Source organism: Emydura macquarii, unplaced genomic scaffold (genome assembly GCF_026122565.2).
Source record: "Emydura macquarii macquarii isolate MOO-44397 ecotype Brisbane River unplaced genomic scaffold, CSIRO-AGI_Emac_v2 contig_1253, whole genome shotgun sequence".
Lineage (NCBI taxonomy): Eukaryota > Metazoa > Chordata > Testudines > Chelidae > Emydura > Emydura macquarii.
In genome coordinates this window covers 85,604,453-85,630,159 of record NW_027131390.1, presented here as the reverse complement: position 1 = coordinate 85,630,159, position 25,707 = coordinate 85,604,453, and the positions used below count along the sequence as shown (strand labels likewise).

General features: G+C 40.6%; 2 protein-coding genes across 3 annotated transcripts in view; one reads left to right on the top strand and one right to left on the bottom strand.

Annotated features, from left to right (window-relative positions):
• PRPF40A (pre-mRNA processing factor 40 homolog A) overlaps window positions 1-6,207 on the bottom strand; it is a 41,071-nt gene extending 34,864 nt beyond the window's left edge. For both annotated transcript variants that reach the window (XM_067549431.1, XM_067549432.1), the window contains exons 1-2: window positions 5,439-6,207; window positions 2,865-3,002 (exon numbers count right to left, since the gene is read on the bottom strand). In XM_067549431.1, the coding sequence (XP_067405532.1) occupies window positions 2,865-3,002; window positions 5,439-5,795 (495 nt within the window). In that variant the 5' untranslated portion in view covers window positions 5,796-6,207. The remainder of the gene's footprint in view (window positions 1-2,864; window positions 3,003-5,438) is intronic.
• A 290-nt stretch (window positions 6,208-6,497) lies between these two features.
• On the top strand, window positions 6,498-25,100 carry ARL6IP6 (ADP ribosylation factor like GTPase 6 interacting protein 6). The gene is made up of 4 exons (XM_067549433.1): window positions 6,498-6,911; window positions 7,482-7,535; window positions 11,825-11,957; window positions 23,445-25,100. Exons 1-4 carry the CDS (start codon window positions 6,599-6,601, stop codon window positions 23,536-23,538), a joined length of 594 nt encoding a protein of 197 aa, XP_067405534.1. The 5' UTR covers window positions 6,498-6,598; the 3' UTR covers window positions 23,539-25,100.
• Window positions 25,101-25,707: the final 607 nt, after the last annotated feature.

Below are 25,707 nucleotides of genomic sequence, written 5' to 3'. Positions count from 1 at the left end.
CGTCTGCAAGCAGGAGTAATACTTGAGGTACTTGCCTCACAGCAGTGTTAAGAATGAATGTTTGCCAAGATCTTTCAAGATGAATAGAGCTATTAAAGAGTAATAAGTAGTAAGAGTGAAGAGTTTACAACCAGTTCTTGAATTGTTATAAAAACATCTAGAAAAACGTGTAATACGAATGCAAAGCATGTAAGCTACTTTTAAGCCATGCTATTTCCCTTAAAACAATTTGAACAAGGTAATGTGGACTGGCTATTACAATTTGTTAACATTTGAGTCCAGATCTATGTACTGTCTGATGAAACGAAGACCCATTGCTTTTACTTTGATAAACTAATTTTTGTCTGAGAGTATATGCTTAGACTATTTTGAAGAGGCAGTAACCGCAGCAAATTTATATAGATAAGTTACTTGTTAGTGACAAACTGATGCACTATAAAGCTGTTTAAAAATTTTCTTAAAAGATTTCCTTCATATTTTGCACTTTTCCCACAGTTTTCCATTGGTTCTTGCTATTAGGAATTGATAAGCCATAAATAAATGTGGCAAAGAGCACAAATACCAGTGCTATGCTAGCCTAGTCATATTCAGCTGATGAAATTTTGGTCACTCAGTCCCCAAAAAGGCCTTGGGAAGTCAACCCCTCTACGTTTCAGACATCCCCCATTACCTTTATAGACTTTGGCAGGCTGGCCAAGTGACCCCATCCCCCTGTATCTTCAGGGAGCATCGGGTTATCACTCTCCTCATCTTGCATCTTGTGTGGAGAGAGGGATATTTGGTAGGGCTACTGCTCCACCCTCAATCCATAAGGTTTTCTTGGGAGGGTGAGGAAGAAAGGAAAAGTTGGAAGGCGGCCCTCCTATTCCTCGTCATCCTGTAGAAGCAGGAGAAGAAAGCACTCTTGCCCCACTGCTACTTCCAACTACGTGGGATCTGAGCATGTTTCCTAGAAGCCCTTTCACAAGTAGCTACAGAAAGCTAAAGCATTCCTTTCTACTCTGAAGCCTCTCTCTGTAGCTATGGAAAACTTAGTTTTCTGGGATAATACTGCAGTTATTTTCAGGCTCAAAGTCTCTATGGATTGAAGGTGGGAGAAACGACCCAATTATTTTCAGCCCCCAGAGTTTTTCTTAGAAATTAAGTAGGGCAGCAGTCCTAGACAGTCATTCAACGACACAAAGAGTAGTGTGGCCTTGTCCAACCACTTGAGAAGTGAGATTACAAACCTCCAGACTGTCCCCTTCCAGAATGCTTCAGAGATAAGCAGAAGAACCTGGTATTTGCTAGAGAAATGACCCTAGCACCCAAGAAGACGGGCCAATAGACTGACATTTGCAGTCTAGCAGATTTAAAGTTAGAATATCAGCCTACTGGCTCATTCTTGTTGGCCATATAGTTATTAAACCCCTAACCTTCCCTCATTTACTTTCCCTCCCCAGCAAGAGCCTTTTCTTCCACAATGTCTGCCAAAAGCTTGCTAACTAAGTTATCTACTTATATTTTTCATTTATTACACTATGTGGGAACTGCTCATTACATGGACAGAAGGGGTAAGATGATGGATGAAGGACACACAAGGGCAATGGGACTCTGGCTAAAAACTGTTGGTTAAGAAATGACAAGGGGATTGACTAGTGTGTTTATTATTAAAAAACAGATGCTCATAACTGTTAAGACAGGTGCTTATGATCAAACTAATTATTTGGTTTGCACATTGAATCTCCCCACTTCCATTTGTCTTTGTCTTTTTAAACTATATTACTCTTTGCAGCAGGTCCCGTTATCCAATATATATAACAGGCTACCATACTGCATATTACAGCTTTAAAAATGTACCAGACACCCATCAAGCCTACATCTACTAATATTAAAGGTGAGCCACCTTCAGCCACTAAGATTCAGGGGTTGCCCCCATACCCTGGGAATGATGGTGATAGGATTCCTACCACGGCACTGTCCTTGGAGCCTTCTCAGGAGGCTCTATCTTTCATACTAGCCTCTGACTAATAGGTGTCTTGAATCTGCTTTAGCCTTCTCACATTGTTTGCAGGAAAGATCCACCCCCCATTCGTTCTTGTCAATTTGACTCTGCTTTTGTTTAGGAAATCCAGGATCACCAGAAACAGCACTAGAGATTTTTGCAGATTCAGGAAGAGAATTGCCCTAGTTTGAATTCAGAACTTAGTTAAGAGACAGGACCTTTCATTGTTAAAAATAGAAAGCTTATAATATACACAAATGTATGGTTTAGGTTCCTCTACTTGCCAATAAAATTTTATACTGGCCATTAAGTGATCCAGTTTATTTTTCAAGACCTGCATCATGTTTACAATAGAGCAAAAATAACAGTATGTTACAGAAGTGTAAAATAGCACAAAAGCATTTTACATTTCTTCCCTCCTGTAATTTTCTTCTATCCCAGGTTATAAGACTTTCTTAGCACAGTCAAAGAAACAAAAAATTTCCAACTTCAACATTAGGACACTGTAGTCTCTTGCTAGAATTAAAAGGGGACTCTTTTGGTTGTTTTGGGGATTTTTGGTTTTTAGAACTGCACACTACTAGGCAAATTATTTGTCCTAAAAGACTAATAAAGTACTGTCTAAACTAACAGTAACAAAAGTTATGGATTCAAGTACAGGACCTTTTTATTTTAAATTTTGAAATCACAAGACAATTTCATTATTTTTGTTATAATGAGAGTAGTTTCTGCATTAGCAATGGAAGATCCTATAGAAATTCTAAATTTTAATGACTATTAACATTATTATTTCCAAGCAAATGGAAGACTTACCTATCTTTGGAATTCTCTGAGATCATTGGGGGGGGGTGAAAGGGGGGAATCAGATAAGCTGCCTTACCTGCCCCATTGGCGGTCCTCCCATTGGAGGCATCATCTGAGGCATCATTCCATGTGGAACTGGTGGCATATTTGGTGGTCTCTGGCCCATAGGGTGCATTCCCATGGGTGGATAATGCGGCATGCCTGGGTGACCCATCTGAAAGACAATGTTAATAAATGAAGGTATTAACATCAAAGCACCCAAAGCAAAAACTGTAGAAATGTAACAACAAAGGATAGGTACATGACAAACATGCCATTAACAGAATAAATTTGGTCATTTATCTATCTTATCTGCTGATGGCAAAATACATAGAAAACTAGCTGCATCAAAATGTTTATATGTTCATGACATACCTCTAAAACGGACTACAATCTACAACAGGGGTTCTCAACCTTTTTCTTTCTGGGGGTCCCGCAATATGCTATAAAAATTCCAGGGCCCAGCAGAGGGTGGGAGAAGCCAGGGAAACCCAGGGCTCTGGGCTTCATCGTGGCGGCGTGCTGGGCTTCAGCTGTCGGGCTGGGAGCTTGGGGCACCTGTCCCATGGGACACCAGGCTTTAGCTCTATGTGGTGCTGGGCTCCTGGCATTAGCTGGGAGGTGGAGAGGCTCAGGGCTCCACCGTGGCAGCATGCTGGGCTTCAGCCGTCGGATCGGGAGGCTGGAGCTTGAGGCTCCTGTTCCGTGGGACACCAGGCTTTAGCTCTGTGTGGTGCTGGGCTCCTGGCATTAGCTGGGAGGTGGAGGGGCTCAGGGCTCCAGGCTTAAGCCACCAGATTCGGGGCTTCTGTCCTGCAAGGTGCTGGGCTTTAGCCCCTCGGGGCTGGAGGACTCACGGCTTCTGCCTCGAGGGGCTACTGACTTTAGCCCTGTGTAGTGGGGGAGGTGAGGGGAGCCTCTCGCCCCATGAGTCAGGAGGGGGGCCGCTGAGCTCCCAGCTTTTGCGCTCCAGAGTGCCAGGGCTTCTGCCCTGTGGGGCTGGGAGCTTCCAGTTTTAGCTCAATGGGACAAAGGAGTGGGGGGGACTCAGGGCTCCTGGCTTTAGCCCTATGGAGCAGGAGGAGCATTTGAGACTTTAGCTCCATGAGGTGCTGGGGCTCAGGGCTCTTGGCTTTACTCCCATGGAGCTGGGGGCCCCTGCCCTGCAAGGCACTGGGCTTTAGCCCAGCGGAGTGCCAGGGCTCTCGGACCCCTTGAAACGGCTCACTGAAATGGCCCCAGAAGGCCATGGAGCCCCAGTTGAAAACCACTGTTCTAGACCACTAGTCAATAAGATTTTCAATTCCTGATAATCACTGATAATCACAGTTATCTATTTACTAGTTCAAAACTGTTTCTGCTATCATCATTGGTTATCAAGCCAGAATATTCAGTATTAGAAATACCTCAGAGTACAGAATGAAAGACATTTTATTTAGAAATAATTCTGCTTCTATCTTATATTTCACATCACAATTGGATTATTTATATGAAAAAGCCTTTAACTCATCAACAAAAAAGATCTTGTTTCTAAGAGTGGATCCTCATCAGCAAAAAACAAAAACAAGAAAAAAACCACACAATTGCTTTTAATTTTTTTCTTTACTTTTCTCTGAAACTTATTATTCTGTAAGACATGTAATATTATCCTCCTACCAGGAAAATAAAACAGAGAGAAAAGCCTGAAAATTTTATCTTAGTAAAAAAGCCCATATTGATAAACATATATTGCATATTTAGGAAGTAACACAAAGTACTTTTTAAACTCCTGATAAAGTTTAGATCTCACAATGGAAACAGAGATTTACTCCTCCCATTTCTTTAATGCCAGATATTATACAAATAATCAACAGAGGGAGGGCCAAAGTCTCTCCTGAGGTTCCTCCTCACACCCACAAATAATGACTGTATTATCCTTTCTGATCTCGGGCCACTTTCCTTCCCTTTTTCCCCCTTGCTCCCAGACCTACAAGCCCTTCTCTCAGTTACATTGTGGTTATGGTTCATCCCAGCAATAAAACTGCACATCCACTCTCCCCTAGTGACTTCATATAGGACAGCTCTCTTTATAGTGCGGACTACTGAAATAAACATCTCCAGGGACTCTTAATCCTGGGTCCCTAGGGCAGAAAAGCAGTCAAGCAACATACACTCAGCCCCAGACAGCTCTAGAAGGGCCCATGGCATTTTCACAAAACAAAGTGCCAGAGACCCTGCCCCAAAAAGGTTCCACTCTTAGAGAAGCTAAGTAAGAGAACTCACCACCACTCACCACAAAGGGGCAGAGGGCGCCTCCCCTCCAAGTGCAGCAAGAGCCATTAGAGATGCATTATTGGCCTCAGGTGCATGGCTCAGGCTACACTAGCACTATTGCAGCTGGCTCTGTAACTGACTTGAAGGGGTCTCTGAGGGGAGGCTTGGAGAATACTGCCAGACTCTCACTGCTCTGGGTACCCTTCAGGCCCTCCTAACCCAGGCTCCCAGGGCAGGGAGCCTATCTGTCCCCATAGTGGGTCCCCCTCCAGGATGCAGCTGGGAGCCACCTCCCCCCAAGGCACAGCATGGAAGGTCCCCGCCCCCTCCCCTCTACAGCGTTTAACCCTTCACTCACCATGAGCGACGCTCTATCCACGCCGCCCGGCCTCATGGAGGGGTTCAGGAGGCTCCCCCCGCCACATCTGCCAAGGAGCCTCCCTCTGAGTGGCTGCCGCGACGAGGGGCCAAAGGGCATCAGAGGCTCGGGCTCACCGCGAGGCGGGAGCAGCGGGGCCAAGAGGCTGACAGGCTTCCCGCCCGGCCAATCCGGGCGTCCTCCCATCCGGGCACTCTTCGGCGATTGGTCTGCAGCGGAGGCAACTGGGCGGACGGCGTCCCCCGGCGTAAGCTGCATGAGGGGAGGGGGCTTCGGCAAGGAGAAGGGGAGCGGCTGAGGCGAGGCCGCAGCCGCCGCCGAATCCCCGCCCGACATCGCGACCCCCGGCCCAGCCCGGCACACGGATGGACGCGCGGAGCCTCCCCCGGAAGCCGTACACGTAACCGTTAGCGGTGTCCGGCAGGCGGGAGCGAGGGAACCCTGGCCGGGGATCGGACGCCTAAAGAGGCCCCGCGCCGCGAGAGAGAAAGGGGCCGCGCTGGGGCCGGGCGCGCGAGGGGGCCCGCCCAAGAAGAGGGAGCGCGCACCGCTAGAGGAAGGGGGGGGAAAAGGGCTCCCGTCGCGGTCGAGCGCGTTGGGGGTCGCCGCCGCTCACCGGGGAAGAGGGCGCGCGAGGGGTGCTCGCGCTGGCCTCCCGTCCCGAGCTCGCGAGGGGGAAGAAACTGCGCGGTGGGGGGAACGAGTAGAGGGAACGCTGGGAAAGGGGTCACGTGGGCGAAGCAGGCGGGGCTAAGGAAGCTAGAAGGAACCACTGACACCTGGGGGGGGGAGAAGTGCTCTTTCCTCAGTCTTCTATTAAGGATTCGTCATACGCGACACGCGACCCACCCTCAGGTGCGAGTTGGTAGGAGCCTAGTTACAGACGCTATCTCGTCTTCCCCTTCCCCGCCATGAGTTGGTACGTGCCGGGTTCAGTCTTTTCCATTCCCGTTCCGGGTCAGCAGTTGCTGGTAGCCTCTCTCCTGTCGGCCCCTCCTCCGGTCGCTTGGGTTGGTAAGTGCCTGGTGACGCAGCAGCTCCAAGTTGCCCAATGACCTCGAGCTGCCAGTCGAGTCTAGACGGGTTTTTCGCGCCTCCCCGTCCCTGCTGCCGGGTGGGTCGCGCCGGGGTGCGCCATCATGTCCTTGGCGGTGGGCGGCAGCGGGCTCAGCAGGCGAGGGGAGACCCCCGGGACCCCCTGGCTGGGCGGCGGGGCGGTGGCTCGGAGCCTGCAGGCCGAGCTGCTGCAGGAGGAGGTGGCTGCAGCGAGCGGTGTTGGTGTGTCCCGGGCCGGGGCCCCGTGGCCGCCCCCGCCCTATAAGCGGAATGGCGTGTTGATGGCTCCGCCGGGGGGGAGGCGTTGGCCGGCCCGGGCCTGCTCGGTACTGTGCTGCCTCCTGGCCGTCTCCGTCCTCGCCTTCCTGCTGGCCATCGCCTGCATTGTGCTCAGAGGTGAGGGGACCCCCTTTACCCGCGCCCCGAGGGCCGGGCCTTGCTTTGCCGCCGGGAGTTGGGGGAGGATCGGTCCTGCTCGCAGCCCGGGCGCTGAGCTGGCTCCTCCAGTCACGGACTCGCTGGGGATTGAATTCGGCTCTCGCCAGTGCGAGATCAGCGCCGCGGCTGCCGTGGTAGAGGGCGCACGCTTGGCGGAGGCGCCGGAATGTAGTTTTGGGCTGTAGGTATCTGCTGCTGCCTCGGCAGCTCTGGCTGGCTGGCTGCCGGGTCCCTGCAGTCCTGACTGGTGTCAAGCCTGCCCTAAGCATAGTGAGGGATAGGCCGGGCTGGCTGCCCGACCTGGGAGTGAGCCTGATGTAAGCGCTCAAGCTGACCAGACTTGCGCTGGACCAGCCAGGAATATGCTGGATGTCTCCTCGCTCATTTCCTGTAACTACAATACTGTCAGGGAACCAGCCCTGTTCATACCCTTTTATTGGGTAGCTGCTGCACAGGAAGCACACGCTGATGTTTTCTGAAATTGCTCTGTGTTAGAAAACACTTCATAACCGATCTCTCTTTCTGTAGATTTGCACTCTCAAAAAGAGAAGAACGAAGATGGTATAGAAACTGGCTTGCTAGGTATGGATAGTCTTTCACTGCTTCTACAGTTCAAGCGAAGCTTTAAAAAGCCACCTTGTCTTAAACAACCATATAGGAAACACTCAGGTTCTTTAGGACAAGGAGGGGAACTTGTGTCTTTGTTCATTTATTGCTAGCACATGTGTACTTGACTGCATCTGCTGACCATACCTGCTGCATAGCAAGTGATGGAGAGTGTCTTGGGTAGCCAAAACCCAATCCATGGAGAGAGCTCAGAAGGAACTTGCATAATAAGTACATACTTCTCAGCATTTATTCATAAAATTTGGAATTAAGAAGAAATTATTTTCTGTTTATTATTTCATAGGTAAGGGTATTTTGTTGAAAGTTGGAAATCTAACCATGAAAAAGCTGCTTTTTTTGTTTTGTTCTTGGGTAACAAATAACTGGTTCTTTCACTTTGGTAGATATATAATTTTCTCTGAGGAATATGTGACTTGCTTAAAAAAAATTTGGTGGTGAAGGAAGGAGAAGTTGAGAATTTACTGCCTTAACTAGCTGAAAATGACATAAAGTGCATGCATATACTTGACCTTAATTCTTAAGAAGTTGACATAAGAACGGCCACACTGGGTCAGACCAATGGTCCATCTAGCCCAGTATCCTGTCTTCCAACCGTGACCAATGCCAGGTGCTTCAGAGGGAATGAATAGAACAGGTAATCATCAAGTGATATACTACCTTGGCTAACAGCCATTGATGGAGCTATTCTCCATTAATTTATCTAATTCTTTTTAAAACCAGTTTTGCTTTTAGTCTTCACAACATTCCCTGGCAGCGAGTTCCCACAGGTTGACTGTGTGTTGTGTGAAGAAGTACTTCCTTATGCTTGTTTTAAATCTGATGCCTGTTAATTTTATTAGGTGACTCCTGGTTCTTGTGTTATGTGAAGGGGTAAATAATGTTTTATTCACTTTCTCCACACTTTTAACCTCTCTCCATATGGAAGCTATTCCATACCCCTAATCATTTTTGTTGCCCTTCTCTGTATCTTTTCAAATCTAATATCTTTTTTAAGATGGGGTGACCCGAACTGCATGCAGTATTCAAGGTGTGGATGGATGTACCATGGATTTATATAATGGCATTATGATATTTATTGTCTTACTATCTACTAATGGTTCCTAAACTTCTGTTAGGTTTTTTGACTGCTGCTGCACATTGAGTGGATGTTTTCTAGAATCATCAATGATGACCTTGCTCTTTCTTGAGTGGTACCAACTAATTTAGAGCTCATCATTTTGTATGTATAGTTGGGATTATGTTGTCCAATGTGCATTACCTTGCATTTATCAACACTGGATTTCATCTGTGTTGCCCAGTCACCTAGTTTTGTGAGATCCCTTTGTAACTTCACAGTCTACTTTGGACTTAACTCTCTTGAATAATTTTGTATTATCTGAAAATTTTGCCTTTTTTCCAGATGATTTATGAATATATTGAACAGCACTGGTCCCAGTAACAATCCTTGGGGTACCCCACTATTTACCTCTCTCTATTCTGAAAACTGACTGTTTAGTCCTACCTTCTATTTAACCAAGTCCATGAGATTATCTTCCCTCTTATCCTATGACTGCTTACTTTGCTTAAAAGCCTTTGGTGAGGGACCTTATGGCCATGTCTATACTGACAGCGGCAAATTCGCCGCCGCCAGATCAATCTTTCTGGATTGATTGAGCGGTCAGTGTAGACCCACTCAATCGATCAGGAAGTCAACTGAGTAAATCCACCCCTCAAGTAACGTAGTGCTGCGTCGACAGGAACGCTGTTCCCGTTGGCGCAGTGCAGTGTAGATAGCACGCAGAAGGGAAGCAGAGCAGTTGACGTGAGTTATGCAAGCTACTCCATGTAGTTTGCATAACTCCCGTCGACTGCCGCCCAATCACCTGGTAAATGTAGACCAGGGCTATCAAAGGCTTTCTGAAAGTCCAAGTACGCTATAGCCACTGGATCACCATTATCCACATTCTCGTTGACCTCCTCAAAGAGCTCTAATAGATTTGTGAGTCGTGATTTCCCTTATCAGACACATAGATTAACACAATTTGTTCTGTAAATTCTGTTCTTTGCTATAGTTTCAACCAGTTTGCCTGGTACTGAAGTTAGGTTTACTGGCCTGTAATTGGCAGAATCTCTTCTGAAGCTTTTTTAAAAAAATTAGTGTTACATTAATTACCCTCCAGATATCTGATACAGAGACTGATGTAAACAATAGTTTACATACCACAGTTAGTAGTTCTAAAATTTTTTATTTGAGTTCCTTCAGAACTCTTGGGTGAATACCATCTTGTCCTGGTTGGTGACTTATTACTGTTTAATTTATCAGTCTGTTCCCAAACCTCCTCTGTTGATGCAAACATCCATTCCAAACCACAAAATAGGACAGTTGCTCAGATTTGTAACCTAAACAGAATGGCTCAGGTGTGAAAATTTCCCTCATATCCTCTGCAGTGAAGACTGATGCAAAGAATTCATATAGCTTCTCTGCAACAGCCTTGTCTTCCTTGAGTGCTTGGTTTTTGGTTTTTTTTTGGTTTGTTTTTTTTTTGGTTTTGGTCACCTTGATTCTCCAGTGGCCCCACTGATTGTTTGGCAGGCTTCTTGCTTCTGATGTACTTTAAAAATATTTTTAATCATTAGGTTTTTTTGTCTTTTGCTCATTGCTGTTTAAATTCTTTTTTGGCTTGCCTGCTTATACCTTTAATACTTGACTTACTGAAGTTATGCTTCTTTCTATTTTCCTCACTAAGATTTCGCTTCCAATTTTTATAGGAGGCCTTTTAACAGCTAGCCATCTCTTGCTCTGTTTAGCTGTGGTGGCATATTTTTGGTCCTCTGTTTTTTTTTTTTTTAAATATCCCCCATTATCATTGAGTTTTCTCTGTTTGTAGTCTTTCTAATATCTCTGAGCATTACACAATCACCAAGACCATCCTGGCCCTCTGTCCTCTGCTGTACTCTTAGTAGGTAATCTATTAGTTTGTGTATAAACTAAGCTCTCTAAATGCATGCATTCACAATTCCTGGTATCTTCTTGATTTAACTTCACTTCTTTCATAACTAAAATAAACCCATTCTTTGTATTCACACCTGTAATCCTGCAGATACATCAGCACAACACAGTTTTTTCAATGAGGGTACAAACAAGTGTGGTGGTTTCTAAATGGAAAAAAATCCTCACACAGAAGGCCCAATCCTTTGCACTGAAGAGGCTATTTTGCAAAGTGTCCTTAAAGTACGTGTATCCAGTGATGGGAGGAATCACCAATGATAGGCGGATTCTTGTGATTTAAGTGTCAAATCAGAAGTCAGATCTGGCTTCTATTTCTGGCTGTGCCACAGACTTCCTGTTTAACCCACTCTAAATCACATTACCTCTATTGCTCAGCTTTTAACAACCATAGTAGCAATTGCATACCTTAACAAACGTCGTGAAGCTTAATTCATTATGCTATATAAAACAAATGGAGATTATTGGATATTAGGCTATATAAGTACAACATATTTTATATAATATTTCTTAGTGTATAAAGGTTTGGGTTTTTTTTTTAATTTATGCATGCTAGATTTGGGTGAGATTCTCAGCCTCAGATTCCTTACCTACCACCTTGCTGGCCCAGGAGAGCTTGAGTATGGTTGTCAGCATCACTTCTGAATAGTCTAAAGTAGCATCTGCAGAACATCTTGGGGAGAGGGTACAGTAAGGAGTGAGCAGCACTGCTTCTTTACTACTCTGACCCCTTTTAAAGTGAGGTGTGATGGAATTTAAAAGGCTTACAATTATTTAGCAAGTGTTGAATTTAGTGCTCATGAAAGAAAGGATAATAGCAACAGGGAGAAGCTATATAAACTGGCATCACTTTCATTATGCACTTCAGTCATTCTCCACTGATGAATTGTGATGTATTCTCTGATATGGCTAAGTAGGGACTAAGTTTAAGGAATTGATTACTTTATTGTGACCTAAGAGAACTTAAATGCAGATAACTAGAAGAGACATGCTAGTACAAAAACCCACTAAGCCTGGAGATAGGTTTTTTGGTTAAAAATTTGCTACATGTATTCAGTTATATTTTCTTCTTCACCCCTATTGACAATCAAATCTAAAAAACATAGAGCCGTTTTAGATTGAGGGTGACAATCGCAGGACACCCCTATATCACGGTTGCGACCAGGGCCCTAGCTATATTGCAAAGCTGTGTTCTATGAAAATCTTCTGAAATTCAGTGTTATACTTATGCCAACTTTTCTTTATCCCTCCTGTGAAGGATTTTGGGGTCTGCTTATTCTAGCTTTGATGACAGGGCTCTCATGCTGCAGCTTCTCTTGGACGGTGACTTATTTTGATTCCTTTGAACCAGGAATGTTTCCTCCAACTCCACTTTCACCTGCACGATTCAAGTAAGTATATATTAAAAAATAGATGAAATTGCAAAGATTGGATTGGCAGCCTAACTATTCATAAGATACAGTATGAGCCGTGTTGTTCATGTTTCATGTTGCTCTTTTCATTTGCCTTAACTGATCTTGAGGACACAGGAACTGGCTTCAAGGTTTTCTGGGCATATGTCCTAATGCTGAGAAAATATTTAGCACAGTTGACTTAATATCTGATATTCTTTGTCCTCTGGGCAAACAGATTCCAAAAAAACTAAGTACACTTTAGAACATCGATGTAAGTAACTTTCTCCCTTTTGGTTAAAGAAAGTCTTAATGTCTTTCCTGGAGTAGGGGTAAATGAACACTTAGACCTGGTCTACACTACAGAGTTAGGTCGATGCACAGTACCTTATGTCAACCTAACGCTGTAAGCGTCTAAAACGTAGCTTCCCCCCGATGTGACTTGCCCTCTACACTGACTTAATAACTCTGCTTCTGCGAGAGGCATAGCGCTTTAAGTCAATGTAGCTAGGTTGATGCACTGTCAGCGTAGCCACTGTGTTGCTTACATCAGCTGTTGCTGCTTTTCAGAAACGGTCCCGCATTGCTCCACACTGGCAGTTGCATTGGTGCAAGTGCTCCTGATGAGGAGACACACCTTCGACACAAGGAGTGCAGTGTGGACATGTAAAACTGATTCAATAACTGCAGTGGCTGTATGTCAACATAACTTAGGGCAAGCCTACACTACAAATTAAGTTGACCTTACTGAATACTAAATTATTCATTAAGCATTCCAATCCTTGGTTTACAGGTAATAGAGATTAAAAAATAAATATACCTCCAAGTGAATTAAAATTAGACAGGCTGGTCTTGCCTGTCAAAGGTGGATACTGTTTGCTCCAGTTGTAGCTCTTTTGACTACCTACATGGGAAGTAGTCTGCTGAAATCTATTTTGTTTTTAATACAAATCTTAACGACATCAAATAAAGTAAAGTCCATGGATATGATAAAGCAGGTTGATGAAGCAATCTGGTAGAGGAAAGTTAGGATTTCTATAATAAAGCAAGCTTATTAAACAGACCACATTAAACTAACCACACATTATTAGACAACTTCTAGTATTTTAAGAGACTTTTGCGTATCCTGATTTTTATTTATTTATTTATTTTATTTATATATATAAATGGCTTTTATTTAATTTTAGTTCTTACACTTGAGACAAAATTTGAGGTGACTAGCATCCCCTCTGCCAGGATAAACTTGAGAAAAGTTTGGTTGTACTTTCATAACTATATAAGCATTTGGAAGTAAATTTGGTTACTACAAATACAGGTTTCTAAAATTGGAATGATTTGACCTTTCATAGAAGTGCTTTAAGATAGTTGAATCTCAACTTGAACTCTTTGAAAATATATCAAAGTACATAGACACTAGTGATTCTGGCTTCTCTTGTTGTGAACTTACTTGAAAAAGAGAGGTTTTACAATTACTTTAGTTATTGCCAGGTCAAATTTCATTATCTAGTATCTCTCATTTTTGTTACTGTTAATTTAAGCAGTAATAAAATAAGCAATTCTGATCTAGAACTAGTGTATTAAGATTAGAATGGTTCTGGACCATTCCAAAACAACTTGACTGTTTAACAGTAATACTTCTAATAAACTGTGGTTTTAAAACTAGCCTGTAAACTGATGCCCAGCCTTGCCTCAGTTTTCTGGTTGGAGGGAAGAGCTTGATGTATTTTGTTGGTGTGTATGGTTTGTTTGTTTGTTTGTTTGTTTTTTGGGGGGGGGGGAATCCTCTGACTCCTATTCATGATATTGGAGCAAAAACCCTGTCTGAAACCAAGAAGCTGAGGCCATAGCTGGAAATCAAGAAGAGTTTCAAAATTCCTTTGAATTATTTAATTAGAAAGTTTGCTTGAGAGAAACTCTAATATGTAGAAATATAATATCTAACAAGTTCATTGAATATTATGTTAAATATAGAAATACAGCATTTCAAGTAAAAATATTTAATGTTTACATGGTGACTTTCTTTAAATGGATGCAATGAACTTAAATTTACACTTATTTCTGAAAACTTTATCTACTGCTGTTACAGCTGAAATCTGAGTTTTATCAAAATGAAAGATTATAAAAAATTTCTGGTTTTGTTACATATTGCTGCATGAAAGATTCAAGTAAAACATGTTTTAGAGTAGAAAAATATGACTAAAACCACAAAAATTAGCAGACCGGCTTGGTGGCAAGTGTAATACCTGTAACCAATTCTCACTCATCTTTTGAAACTGACTTGTATTTGAGTTGGTGTCTGTCAGCATTTTTGGTGTTAATTGACTCTCTGAAAATTTTTGTAGTCAGGTAAAAATGTCCTTCACTGACTAATCTTTTGCCAATAATGGAAAAAAATGTTAAGACAAATTTTCATAAGAATACAAAGATACCTGTTTAACTGCCACACTAAACACCATTCAAAAAAAGTAAAAGTAAGTGTATGTATCATGCATCAAGGGATGTTAGGCAGATGTTTGATCATTTTTAATGTTAAAAATACTTGTCTAAGACTGCCTTCTAAGCAAGTCTTCTATGCTTTATAAAATGAACAGTCCCTATAGTAGGGATAATATGTTGTATATTCATGTTGGGTCAGTTTTGAAACTATATTTCATTCTCTTTTTTTCAGTTCTTCATATGTTAATTGAATTATTTGTTTTAAAAGTGTAAATGTATATGTTTTATTTCTTTCGTTGGAGAAAGTCAGCTACTCTATGCTTTTAAATACAGAACTGGGAGGGGGAAGAAAACTGGCTTTCTTGTTACTGTGGAACATTAAGCTAGTTAGAGTAGTTTTAACTTCATTTGAGTGTTTTTGGTTTAAAATTTTTTTTACAGATTATTCTTGGAAATATATTTAAAATTCAGATAATATAAAAATAAAAAATGATATAAAAATACCTCGATGGCTAGTTACTCTTTTAAATTGGACTGAGATAACTTTACAACCTTATAGTCACACAACAATTTATCCAACAGAAATTCTTTTTCAAAAAATGGCACACAAAGCAATGCATTTTATAATCTGGCCAGCAGGGTGGGTGCTTGCACACAAAATAACTTCCAAACCCGAAGGGTATTAAGCATCTCCTCTGTTGAGTTTCAGGGTGTGTTTACCTTGAAATTCAGTAACCAAACTACAAGCACCTGGTTTGGAAAACCTTTAAAAGTATATTTTAGAGTTCTACTGCTAACTGTTATATTTTAATACTTTTTAATAAATCATAACAAAATACTATTAAATATCATTTGTACATCACTTATAGTGGGTTTTAAATAGTTATATGGTTTCTTTTTTCAGTGTAGATAAGAATGGTTAGGGTCCAAAGTCTTGAGTTTAAGGAATTTCTCAACGTATACTGAAAAGAAATTGATTGAAGCATATATATATAATACAGTACTGGTTGTAAAATACTGGTTTGTTAGTAAAGAATTACATTAAACTTAATTCAGACACATTTTGAAAAATAACCAAGCTTGGACATGAGAGATTTTAACTTTTTTGGACGAATCCATCTTTGACAATTTGAAACAGCATGAAAGACCTTTTTTTGCAGCTGGGCCCAAGGGACTGGTTAGAAGAAAGGCGCAGCACCTAACTCCCCAGTTTTGTTGTTCTGTCATGTGGTGTAAGCACCTTTAGTTATTCCTCAGAACTCTCCTCGCACCTACTTTTTTTTTCCTGAGCTTCACTGAGTACATTTCCCTCTGTTATTCCCTGCCTCTGACAAATCCACTGTAGTTTTCCAGTAGTTGGGACTTTGGAAGTCCACAGACATTGAATTATCTAGTCCAAGCCTCCAACCTCCATTTTTTGTGCACTTTACAATGGATGTGGAGGTAAGGGACAAAAAACACCGAACACTACACCACCGTGTTCTCCCTGCTTGCACTGCCAGCCATCATGAAAGAATGTCAAACAAAGAGCAAGTTGCATTCAGATTGATCCATTGTACTGAACAGCAGATCTGAATTTAGCAAGGACATCAAAACTGGAATATAGGGTAATGTGGCCTGAACGTGGAGGAAACAAGTACTTTAAGTTTGTTGCACTAACTGGGCCTACAGATTTACCCAAATTGTGAGCTCAACTGTGTTTAAAAAAAATAAAAGTAAGTTCATAAAATAACTTATAACACTTGTTGATGGGAAAAGCTGCAGAAGAGATTAAATTAGTCCAAACAAAAAGACTTAATGATGTAATTCAAGGACTGTTAAAGATTATGCCTTGTAAACAAGACCACAATGAGACCAGAAATCAGTGAACCAAAACTGGTGTGTCAGAAAGTAGGCCAAATTGGTGGACAAACCAGTGAGAAGACAGGCTGATCCACTACCCATCACTCCTTTTTGGGGTCCTTAAAGATTTTTGGAGAAAAACTTCATAATGGCTGCCACCTCACCATCTCCTGGGACCTCAGGCCTTCATCATCCTGATCCTGAGAGATGTCCTGACCAGAGAGAGGGACCCAGATGACATCGCCACCTCTGCTGGCTGCAGCTGAATCCCAGCAACCATCTGGGATGTGAGATTGTCTCCTTCCCTCCCATACATATGTCCCTTTTTTTCCCTATCTTATTCTTTCCTATCCCTCGCCTTTTCCCCTTTTTTCTAATAAGACTTTGGCTTAGACAGCCAAGTCTGCATTTTGCAACATTGCTGTGAGCCTGTGACCAGAAAGAGATTACTAAAAGCCGTGTCCTAAACAGCCCAACGCTTATGGGTTTGTCAGCTCTTGAAGTGGCTGATAGACATGTGCTTGAACTATGTTTTTTTCCAACAGTGAGGTTGCAAGTGAGAATCAACACCAAAGACAGAAGCTTTATTTTCTGTCTTTACAGTTCTTTTCTCTTTCCTCTTGTGTGTTAATCTTAGGAAACAACAGCAATGAGGACAGCTCCAGCCTATCACAATTAACTTTTTCTCTTTTCCACAAAAGTAAGTTATTACCATCTAAGAGACTATAAAACAAGAGGTTTTTTTCCTTTTAAAAATCTCTCCAGCTAAAGGAAAAGAGAGAACAAGGGATTTTGTTAAAATGAAAGCCTTACTGGAATACTTAACATTTCAAATGTCCTAATGAAGATTAAAAAGGATGTTTAATGGTATGTTGCCATGGTATTAAGCAGGCTGAAATCTCTCTTCACCGAACGGGTTATAACAAAACATGTTCATTTTTATTTGAATACCAGAAACTTTTCTTTACCTGCTGAGTTAAGCCTACATTTCTAGTTGATATACTTGGGTGCCTCTGAATGTTCGACTTGAGACACATAGGGCCCTGTTTGTAGTGGCGCTGAACATCCATAACTTTCAGCAAAGTCAGTTAAAATCATAGTTCCTCATCACCTCTGGAAAATCAGGCCCTTGGTGTCTGTGGTAGATAAAGAAAAAACTAAAGCATCTGAAATCAATAGATGCTTTTTTAAAAAGCAGGCTTTTGCTCCTTATAGCCAGTTCTGGAGCTGCCATTAATGCTGGAAGAAATTGTTACTCCTGGTGGTAATTGTGTGCCAAAAAATTAAAAATTCTGTGCACAGTATTTTAAAATTCTGCAAATTTTTTTATTTGTCAAAATAACACAATATAATCATTCCAGTTTCAATGATTTTGGTAATTTACTTCAAAATACCTGTCAGCAAGTATGTCTGTAACAATACAGACAAGGCAAAACATTCAGGAAATGTTTTTTAATGAATAAGTTCCTTATTAGATATATTAATACAGAACTCTGAGTAATAATTCATTTAAACTACAGTACAGAAATATATTTTCTGCATCCCTCAAAAGCAATGCAAAGGCTTTGGGGAATCGAGTAATGGAAGAGCTGAGGGCAAAGGACGTAATTGCTGGGAAGGAGCCTGTGAGTGAACCTTGAGGGTTGTTGGGTGTGGGTGGAAGTAGTATGGAACAGTTTTGGGGGGAGTTGGGGAGCCTCCCCTATGCAGGCCCTGGCTGACCGCAGCCTCTCCCATTCAATCAAGCACATCTGCCTCTGTCCCCGTATGTCCCTGCACCTCCACTCCCATTCAGTCCCTGGCTCAATATTATCACTGCTCTATCCCAGTGGTTCCCAATTTGTGGCCCGCCAGGTCTTTTAAAGTAGCCCGTTGGGTCTTTTAAAGTGGCCTGCCACTCCCCTCCCACTGGCTGCAAAAGGGAGCTGCTGCCTAAGGACCCAGGTGGCGCGCAGGGAGCTATAGGATGCATGTGGTTTCCCTGTTGTAGCCAAGAGGACAGGAGATCAGCACTACCCTCTCCCAGCACCAGCAGAGAACAAAGTGCTCTGCCTGGGTCCCCAGGTACTGGGGTCCCTGCTGGAGGGGAGCACTGATCTCCTATCCCCCTGCAGAAGGCAGCCACTGCCTAGGGATCCAGATGAAGCGGAGCGCATGGGCCTACAGGACGTGTGCGGTTTCCCTGCTGCAGCCAGGTGGACAGGCGATCAGTGAGGAGGCAGCCTCCTTGCTAACTCATTCCATCTAGCTGCAGTGCGGGAGTGGGGGGAAGTGCTAGCGGAGACTGGTGGCCCTTCAGGGTTGTAAAAATGATACCTGTGGACCTCAAGCCAAAAAGGTTGGGAACCACTGCTCTAGCCCCTATACTAGCATTGGTACTAGCCCCTGTATTAGTACTACTGTGTTAGTAATACATAAAAGTAGGTTGGTGGTTTTATGTGCCATATGTGAATTTCTCTGTTTCCAAATAGTCAGCTGGCTTTTTTTGGTCTTAGCTTTTCATAAAATCACTTGCTTATGTTTATAATTCCCAGGTGCTAGAATTTTTCACATTTTTGGTAGAATTCTTGTTCACATTTAATAAAAATAAGTAATTTCCCATTGTGATAGAGATTCAAAATGAAGCATTTTGCTTATAAATAATAACATAGCTCATTTCCCACCATGTCCATGTGGCCTAAGTGGTTCTGAAACCCAAGAACTAATCAAGTAATCCATATATTTACTCCTACCACTTGCCTTCTATGAACATTGCAGTATTGATTCAAAAATAAATCTTGAAAACAAGAGAGAAATGGTCCTGGTGCATTAACATTTAAAAAAAAATCTCAAGAGAACCATGTTAAAAGTCAAAGAAACAAATGGTATCTGCTGTAATACCATGAAAAAATGTTTTATAATGCTTTGAAATCTTTAGACAAAAGAGGTAAAAGAAAAGAGGTTTTGTTTTTTAAAAAATAACTAGGATTGCTATTTTATTATTTTACATTTTCTGCGTGTGGGAACTTTTAAGCTTGGCTTGGCTGAAATATGATTTAAAGGACAAATAATGAAGCTAAAGAGGAAAGCACAAGAATAAAATGCCCAGCGCAACTAACAAGACACTAGAGCCACACTCTTTTAATCTAGAATATTAATAGTGGTAGGGAAAGAAATTAAAGATGTTTTGTGGACATTTTACTTGTGTCTAAAAAAAACTTCATTGTAGATCGAAAAGAACCAACCCAACAAGGTTTCTGCTCCACCTGCCACGTTTTTAGAAAAGTCTTTGTAAACTACAGCCCAGTTAACGTTATATTTAGTATGAAGGAAGCTTTTTTTAAAAATCCTGAAGGATAAATTAGGCAATAACTTGTGCAGTTCAGTTTGATTACTGTCTAAGTATAGCCTGTGTGCTTCAAGAGGAGAATTCATTGCTTGATAGATTGTATACTGTTTCTGCAAGACTAATACAGCATTGTTATGGATTCTGATTTCACTTTTTGGAGTACCTTCTTTTTATTTCTCATTGCATCATGATCTGAATCCACAAATTGGATTTCTTCAGAAACGTAACACTTGCATATTCAGTTGAAATTAGTTTTCTTCTTGTGCTTGGAGGCCATGCACTTTGAGGGTCATATGCAGGATTTGAAGCAGCTAGAGTTCTGACTGAAGAGATGAGTAACTGCTTGAATTCTTCTCTTACATGGGTTTTCTGTGTGTAAACACAAGTTACGATCAAGGCCAAAAGTTACACTCCCTAATAGATGTGACAAGGAACTATTTCAATGTAAAAACTATTTTGTCGTATTAGTAGTTCCTTCAGGTAATCACTATTGTGATCTTTGCATTGCCATCTAAAGTTATATCAGCTCTAGATTAGTCTTTTGGGTCTTTGTAGTGTGCAAGTCATGGGCTTCCAGTGTCTCTCTGGTTTTTTATAGGGATGGTTTTTGGTTTCCTTGAGGCCCATCATCTATAGTTCATGCTGTTGCCCATCTTAGTTTTTTAAAAGACGATATGTGCTTGGCACTATTAAGAGATCTTATTGATACCTTGTTTAACAAAGGGAGGAGGGTAGTAGTCATCCTTAAATACGAAGAAGTCTGCCACGCTGTGACTATTCTTCCTTTGGAGTTGAGACAGCTTTGGTAAGGTTTATACACCAGATTGGGAAAACCTCTTCCTTTTCCCCCTGTTACCTGAAAAGACAGCCTGGTAATGTTTCTGCTTTTTGAACTTCCGATACTAAAGTATGTATGTGAACATACCCTATTTGAAAGCTTTTTAATATTAGAATCATTAAACTCTAATTTTAGTCTGTGTGCATAAAAACTTTAAGTATTCTAAGAAATTAAAAGGCTGAGATTATCAAACTTCTTGCTATGCCTGTTTAAAGTTACACAGCTACCTAGAGGATAAGGAGAGTGGGTAGAAGTGCGTTGGTGAAGTTATGAAGTGTTAGAGGACTTGGTTTGCTAGAATCTAGAAACTTCTGGAATGTAGGCTATGCATTTGGTAATAGGGTTATATAAAAAGCTGTTTCATCTTTTGAGATTTCCTTGTTGAATTTGCAGAGGGCTGGTTCTTATTCTAACTGTATTAAATGTAACTAATAGCTTCCACACTACAAATGAGTGATACGTGTCTAATGATTTGTCAGCATCAAATGTATAAATTTCTTAGGCACCCCAGTCTAATGTTAAAGGAAATGGTAGAAAACAGAAGTCATGACTATGTTTAATTCTACTGTAGAAAAATTAAGTAGCAAACTGGAAAGGATTTGTACTCATTTCAAAAAGTGTAGCAAATCTTTTTTCTGACTTTTCAAGATCAAATGTGTCATTACACGAAACTTTTCCTGTTGAAGTGGAAACAAAATAATGGGATATTTGGTCTTTGCTATTTCTTGGGTGTCTGTGACAGAGACTGCTCCTGAATTAAGCTGATTTTTTGAAGAGCTGATTGAAGGACTGTTACAGGGATGTCCTGGGTACATTCAGATGACAGTGGCAAAATATTGTCTTATAGATTGTAATGATAGAAGGATAGATGCTGCAAAGAAAGACTTCACCTTGAAAAAAGTCTTAAGGTAAAAATGTCAAAATTTTGAAATCTCATTTTCATAAGTGATCTACGCTTCTAAACCTTGCTGAAAGTCACTGGGACTTAGGCTCCTAAGTCACTGAGTCCCTTTTGAAAATTTCACCCCTAACATTTTTCTGCAAATATAGCACAGAATTCACTTACTGAAATGATTGCACATCTTCAGATCTGCAACTTGATCTTGCACATGAAGAAAGTGGAAGGATTAAAAGAATCAATGTTGACATCAGTGTAGGTAGATTGTCAAATGTGAGAGATGATCTGATGATGGCTGCAAGCATCCATGCATGGGAAAATATTTGTTTTTAATGTTCTATATCTGAAAAGAATATTGCGTTAAAGTTGCTGAAGATGCTATCACTAAAATGTGATGTCCTCGAAATAGTATTTTAATTGCACTGAGGAATTGCCTGCAGGGTGAAATAATAGGTAAATGGAAAATGTAATTTTCTATATTCAGTTTTCGACAAGTACGCACTTTCCATATGTTCACTGTCTCAAGTATTTCTGTTCAATATGAATAAGTTTGGCTTCTAAAATTATTCTTTTTAATATCTGCCTTAGACTTTTAACTTAAATATCTACTTCTATCACTAGTTATGAAATCTTTATTGAATAGAGGAAAAATTTAATTTTGTATTACCTCGGCTTTTTTGTCTTGTATTTTTCCTTGATATTCATGTGTGCAGACCAAATTGGCAATCCATATGGTGCCACATGGGAAATTAAATCAATTGGATAGTGCCAAATGTTATCTCTACACCTGCTTGAGTTTGGCACTGTTCAGCAATAGTGCAGCAGTACTTATTACACAATGGAAAATGTCTTCGCATCAGACCAAACTTTCTAAAAGATGTCCAAACTAAAAATTATTGAAGCTGTGTTTGCACACTTTGTTCTCATCTTTTGATTTAAATACTTAAATGTGATGAAAACGTTTTTGTAATGCTGCTTTTTACAATGCAAAAGGAGAGGCAAGTACTCTATTCCATCCACCTTTAAATAATCATTCCATGGCATACTTACCTGTGATGAGGTACTGTGACTGAAAAATGCGGTTACCAGGCATGGTAGTCCTGCTAGAGGTTCAGCACTCTTCTTCTTGCTGTGTTTCAGTCACCATATGCTCAACGTGGTCAGCAGAGCACAAATCACAGAATCAGTTTTTTTTTCCCTCTATGCTGCCTTGTCTCAGATAGAGTAAGGAGTTGAGCATCTGCATGTTACATATCCTGGAAGTATGTTTCTCTTGGGGGCCCACTGGCACTCTTATGTGGGGAGAGGAAGAGAAAGACAGACTAAGAAGTGAGCCTGACCTTCCAAAAGCTTAAAGGGAAGAAGAATACAACTTTCCCAAAATCACCATTCTTGATAAGGAATATAAAGGTTAGCTGGATGTAACGTAAAATGGTCTGTTAAATCATTGTCATTTTACATTATCATCAAGTTTTTGAGTTAGCATTACATTGAAACAAATGGGTCCATTCAGACCTCAAAGGTACCGTTTCAGTCTGTAGACTCAAAGTTAACACTGCATGGGCTTACATATGAAAGGCTAACTTCAGAACCATAAAAGATAATAGCATATTTTAAATGAAAACTTAGATTTTGTGGCAGAATCTGCAACAACAAAATTGAGGAGAACATAGTTTTGGTTATGTTTTACAAAGCTTGCATTAACTGTTTGACAAAAGTCTCTGTACTTCGTAAATTAGAAAGATCCAGTGGTTGCAGAACTGCCTGTTTGTAGTAATAAGTATATTAATGCTGGCTAGAAAAGAAGGGGGTGCCCAGTCATTTCTCTGTAGTCTAAGCAGAGAAGTAAACAAGGATGCACATTATGAGGTTTTTGTGAATATGGGCAGAAATTCAGTAGGCGCCCAACTGAATCTATCTCGTTTCTGATAGTCCCAATCCCCTGAAAAGCCATCAGAGGGTGTGTGACCAGCAACTGTCCTAAGCCTGTCTCGAATTGTAGACCTAGATGTCACTTCCCAATCCTCTTAAATAGTTTTTGCTTTTAGAACCATAAAGGCCTTAACATACCTTGGGTAATTTCATTGTGAGTTCTGATTCTTACTGTTTTTGTTGTATTCATTAGCATTCTTTTTTTCTCTCCAGGAGACTGACGGGGCATTCCTTCCACATGGGTTATAGTATGGCGATACTGAATGGCATTGTGGCAGCTCTCACCATAGTATGGTGTCTCATTTAAATCCGACACTGGCTCAGTGATGATTTCAACCATTATTCAAGATGCACATAGAAACTACTATAAACTGTCTCATCTGCCCCCTCTTCCCCCACTTTTTCTTCTAAACACTGGAATGACATATCAGGTCTCTAATAGAAATATCTGCTATTCACTGTATGTTTCAGATTTATAGATGAATCTTTGGGTTTATAGAGTGCTTGCTTGAGTTGCATTCGGAGTGGGGAAGGGGGAAATGCCATATGTTTATAGGCAAAATGTGAATTTGTCTTAAAAGAAATATTTACAAATTGAAAATGTTCTAAACTCCTGAGATGGCACCCTTTTGGATTCTTTTATAATGGCATCCTTATCTGCACTTCCAGCAGTACTACAGAGTACAGATAAACATGATACTCACGAATTTAAACCACATATTTAAAATGTACAGTGTTGCTAATAATAAAGGCCACTAACTTTCTTTTCTTTGTACATACTATTTAACTTGTACTTGGCCTAGGCAGTGAAAACGAGATTGACCTTTCACTTGCCTAGTTAATTTTATACTCTGGTTTGTCAGCATTAGCACAATACTTGTTTATAACACTGCAGAGAAGCATTTATTTAAACATTTCATTAGATTTTTTTTAAATTATCAAAATATCTCACTTCATACTATCTTTTATAAACTACCCCTCTTTCTGTTTTGTAAACAACCTAAATCTTGTGCCTAAATCATCTGATGGTGTTTTTACTTGGGAGTGATGAACTACATACCACAACTACTGTATATGCAAAATTTAAAAAAAAGTTTCATTAAGAATGTGTGGAAACTTCTCCACTTTTGTGACATTAAAGTATAGAAAATATTGCTTAATGTTTTTACATTAAATACAATGTAAATAGATACATTTTATATATTTCCAGTAGGATGCCTCACTGAGGAACTGCATGAGTTATTTTTATGGCTTTTTGCATTTTTGTAATGTAACTACTCAGCTTCTTACAATATTTTTCTTAAACTGTTATTTAAAAGAATCAGGAGTCTACCAATCAGTTAAGCTACAATGGCATAAGTGTTGGAAATTCATTTGTCTGTCTTATCTTGCTTAACATGCACATTTGAACTGTATGAATGTTTTAAGAAAATGTATATTGGTTGTATTCTGTAATTAAAATACTTGTAAAGATGATTAGGATATCAAACTATTGTAAAAGTATAAAGAACCAGATTCATTTTTGGATAACATTTGTATAATTTGAAAGAGTAACATCCTGCAAAATGTGCAAATCAGTAACTCAGTTTGACTGGATTTAAACAAATCACAATGATCACTTAAAGTTGACAACACTTTTTTTAAATTATGTAGTTTACATATAAGGGTGTGCATGTTTAGTATATTAAAGATATACTGATTCCTTTTTCTAGTATATTAAACAGGTATTGATATTGAATTCAGCACTTTTCATTGTGTAACCCTACAAATGTACAAATAGCTTTAGTCAAATGCAATGTTTCCTTTTTATATTAAACAGAAAACAGTTTAAGATCCAAGCTCTTGTTAATAAACTTTTTACATTTTTAACCAGTGTTTTTATTTGTATAGTACTCAGTGGGTTTGCAAATGTGCCTTCAGATGTATTCACAAATTGAACTACTAAGGATTCCCACCACCTCCCTCATTGGATGAGCTTATCCTGATTGACAACTAAATTGTCTCAAAGCTAGAGCAGCCTTCAAAAATTCTTTTAGAACCAAAATCTGCTCTCCATTACATCTGTGAATCCCTATTAAGTCTGAAGTCAATAGGGTTTAATTAGGGTAATAGAGAGCAGAATTGACCTAATTAGGCAAATTAAGGCCTGATGGGAGCTGGTGCAACTCTACTGATGTCACTGGACTTTAGTGTTCAATTTGTCCCTTTGTCTTAGTCTTCCATCTATGAAGTGGACACTACTTGAAACCATCTGAGTACTTCCCTCATAGTGATAATGTCACAAGTGAGTTAGACCAGTGGTTCTCAACCAGGGATACGTGGTACCTGGGGTACCCTGGGGGTATGCATAGGTCTTCCGAGGGTACATCAATTCATCTAGATATTTGCCTAGTTTTACAACAGGCTACACAAAAAACACTATCAAAGTCAGTACAAACATTTCATATAGAAAATGACTTGTTTATATTTCTCTATA

Coding starts and splice junctions, on each gene's coding strand:
- ARL6IP6 (XM_067549433.1), top strand. CDS start 6,599: ATGTCCTTGGCGGTGGGCGGCAGCGGGCTCAGCAGGCGAGGGGAGACC. Junction 7,536..11,824: donor TATAGAAACTGGCTTGCTAG/GTATGGATAGTC, acceptor CCTCCTGTGAAG/GATTTTGGGGTCTGCTTATT. Junction 11,958..23,444: donor CTTTCACCTGCACGATTCAA/GTAAGTATATAT, acceptor TTTTCTCTCCAG/GAGACTGACGGGGCATTCCT.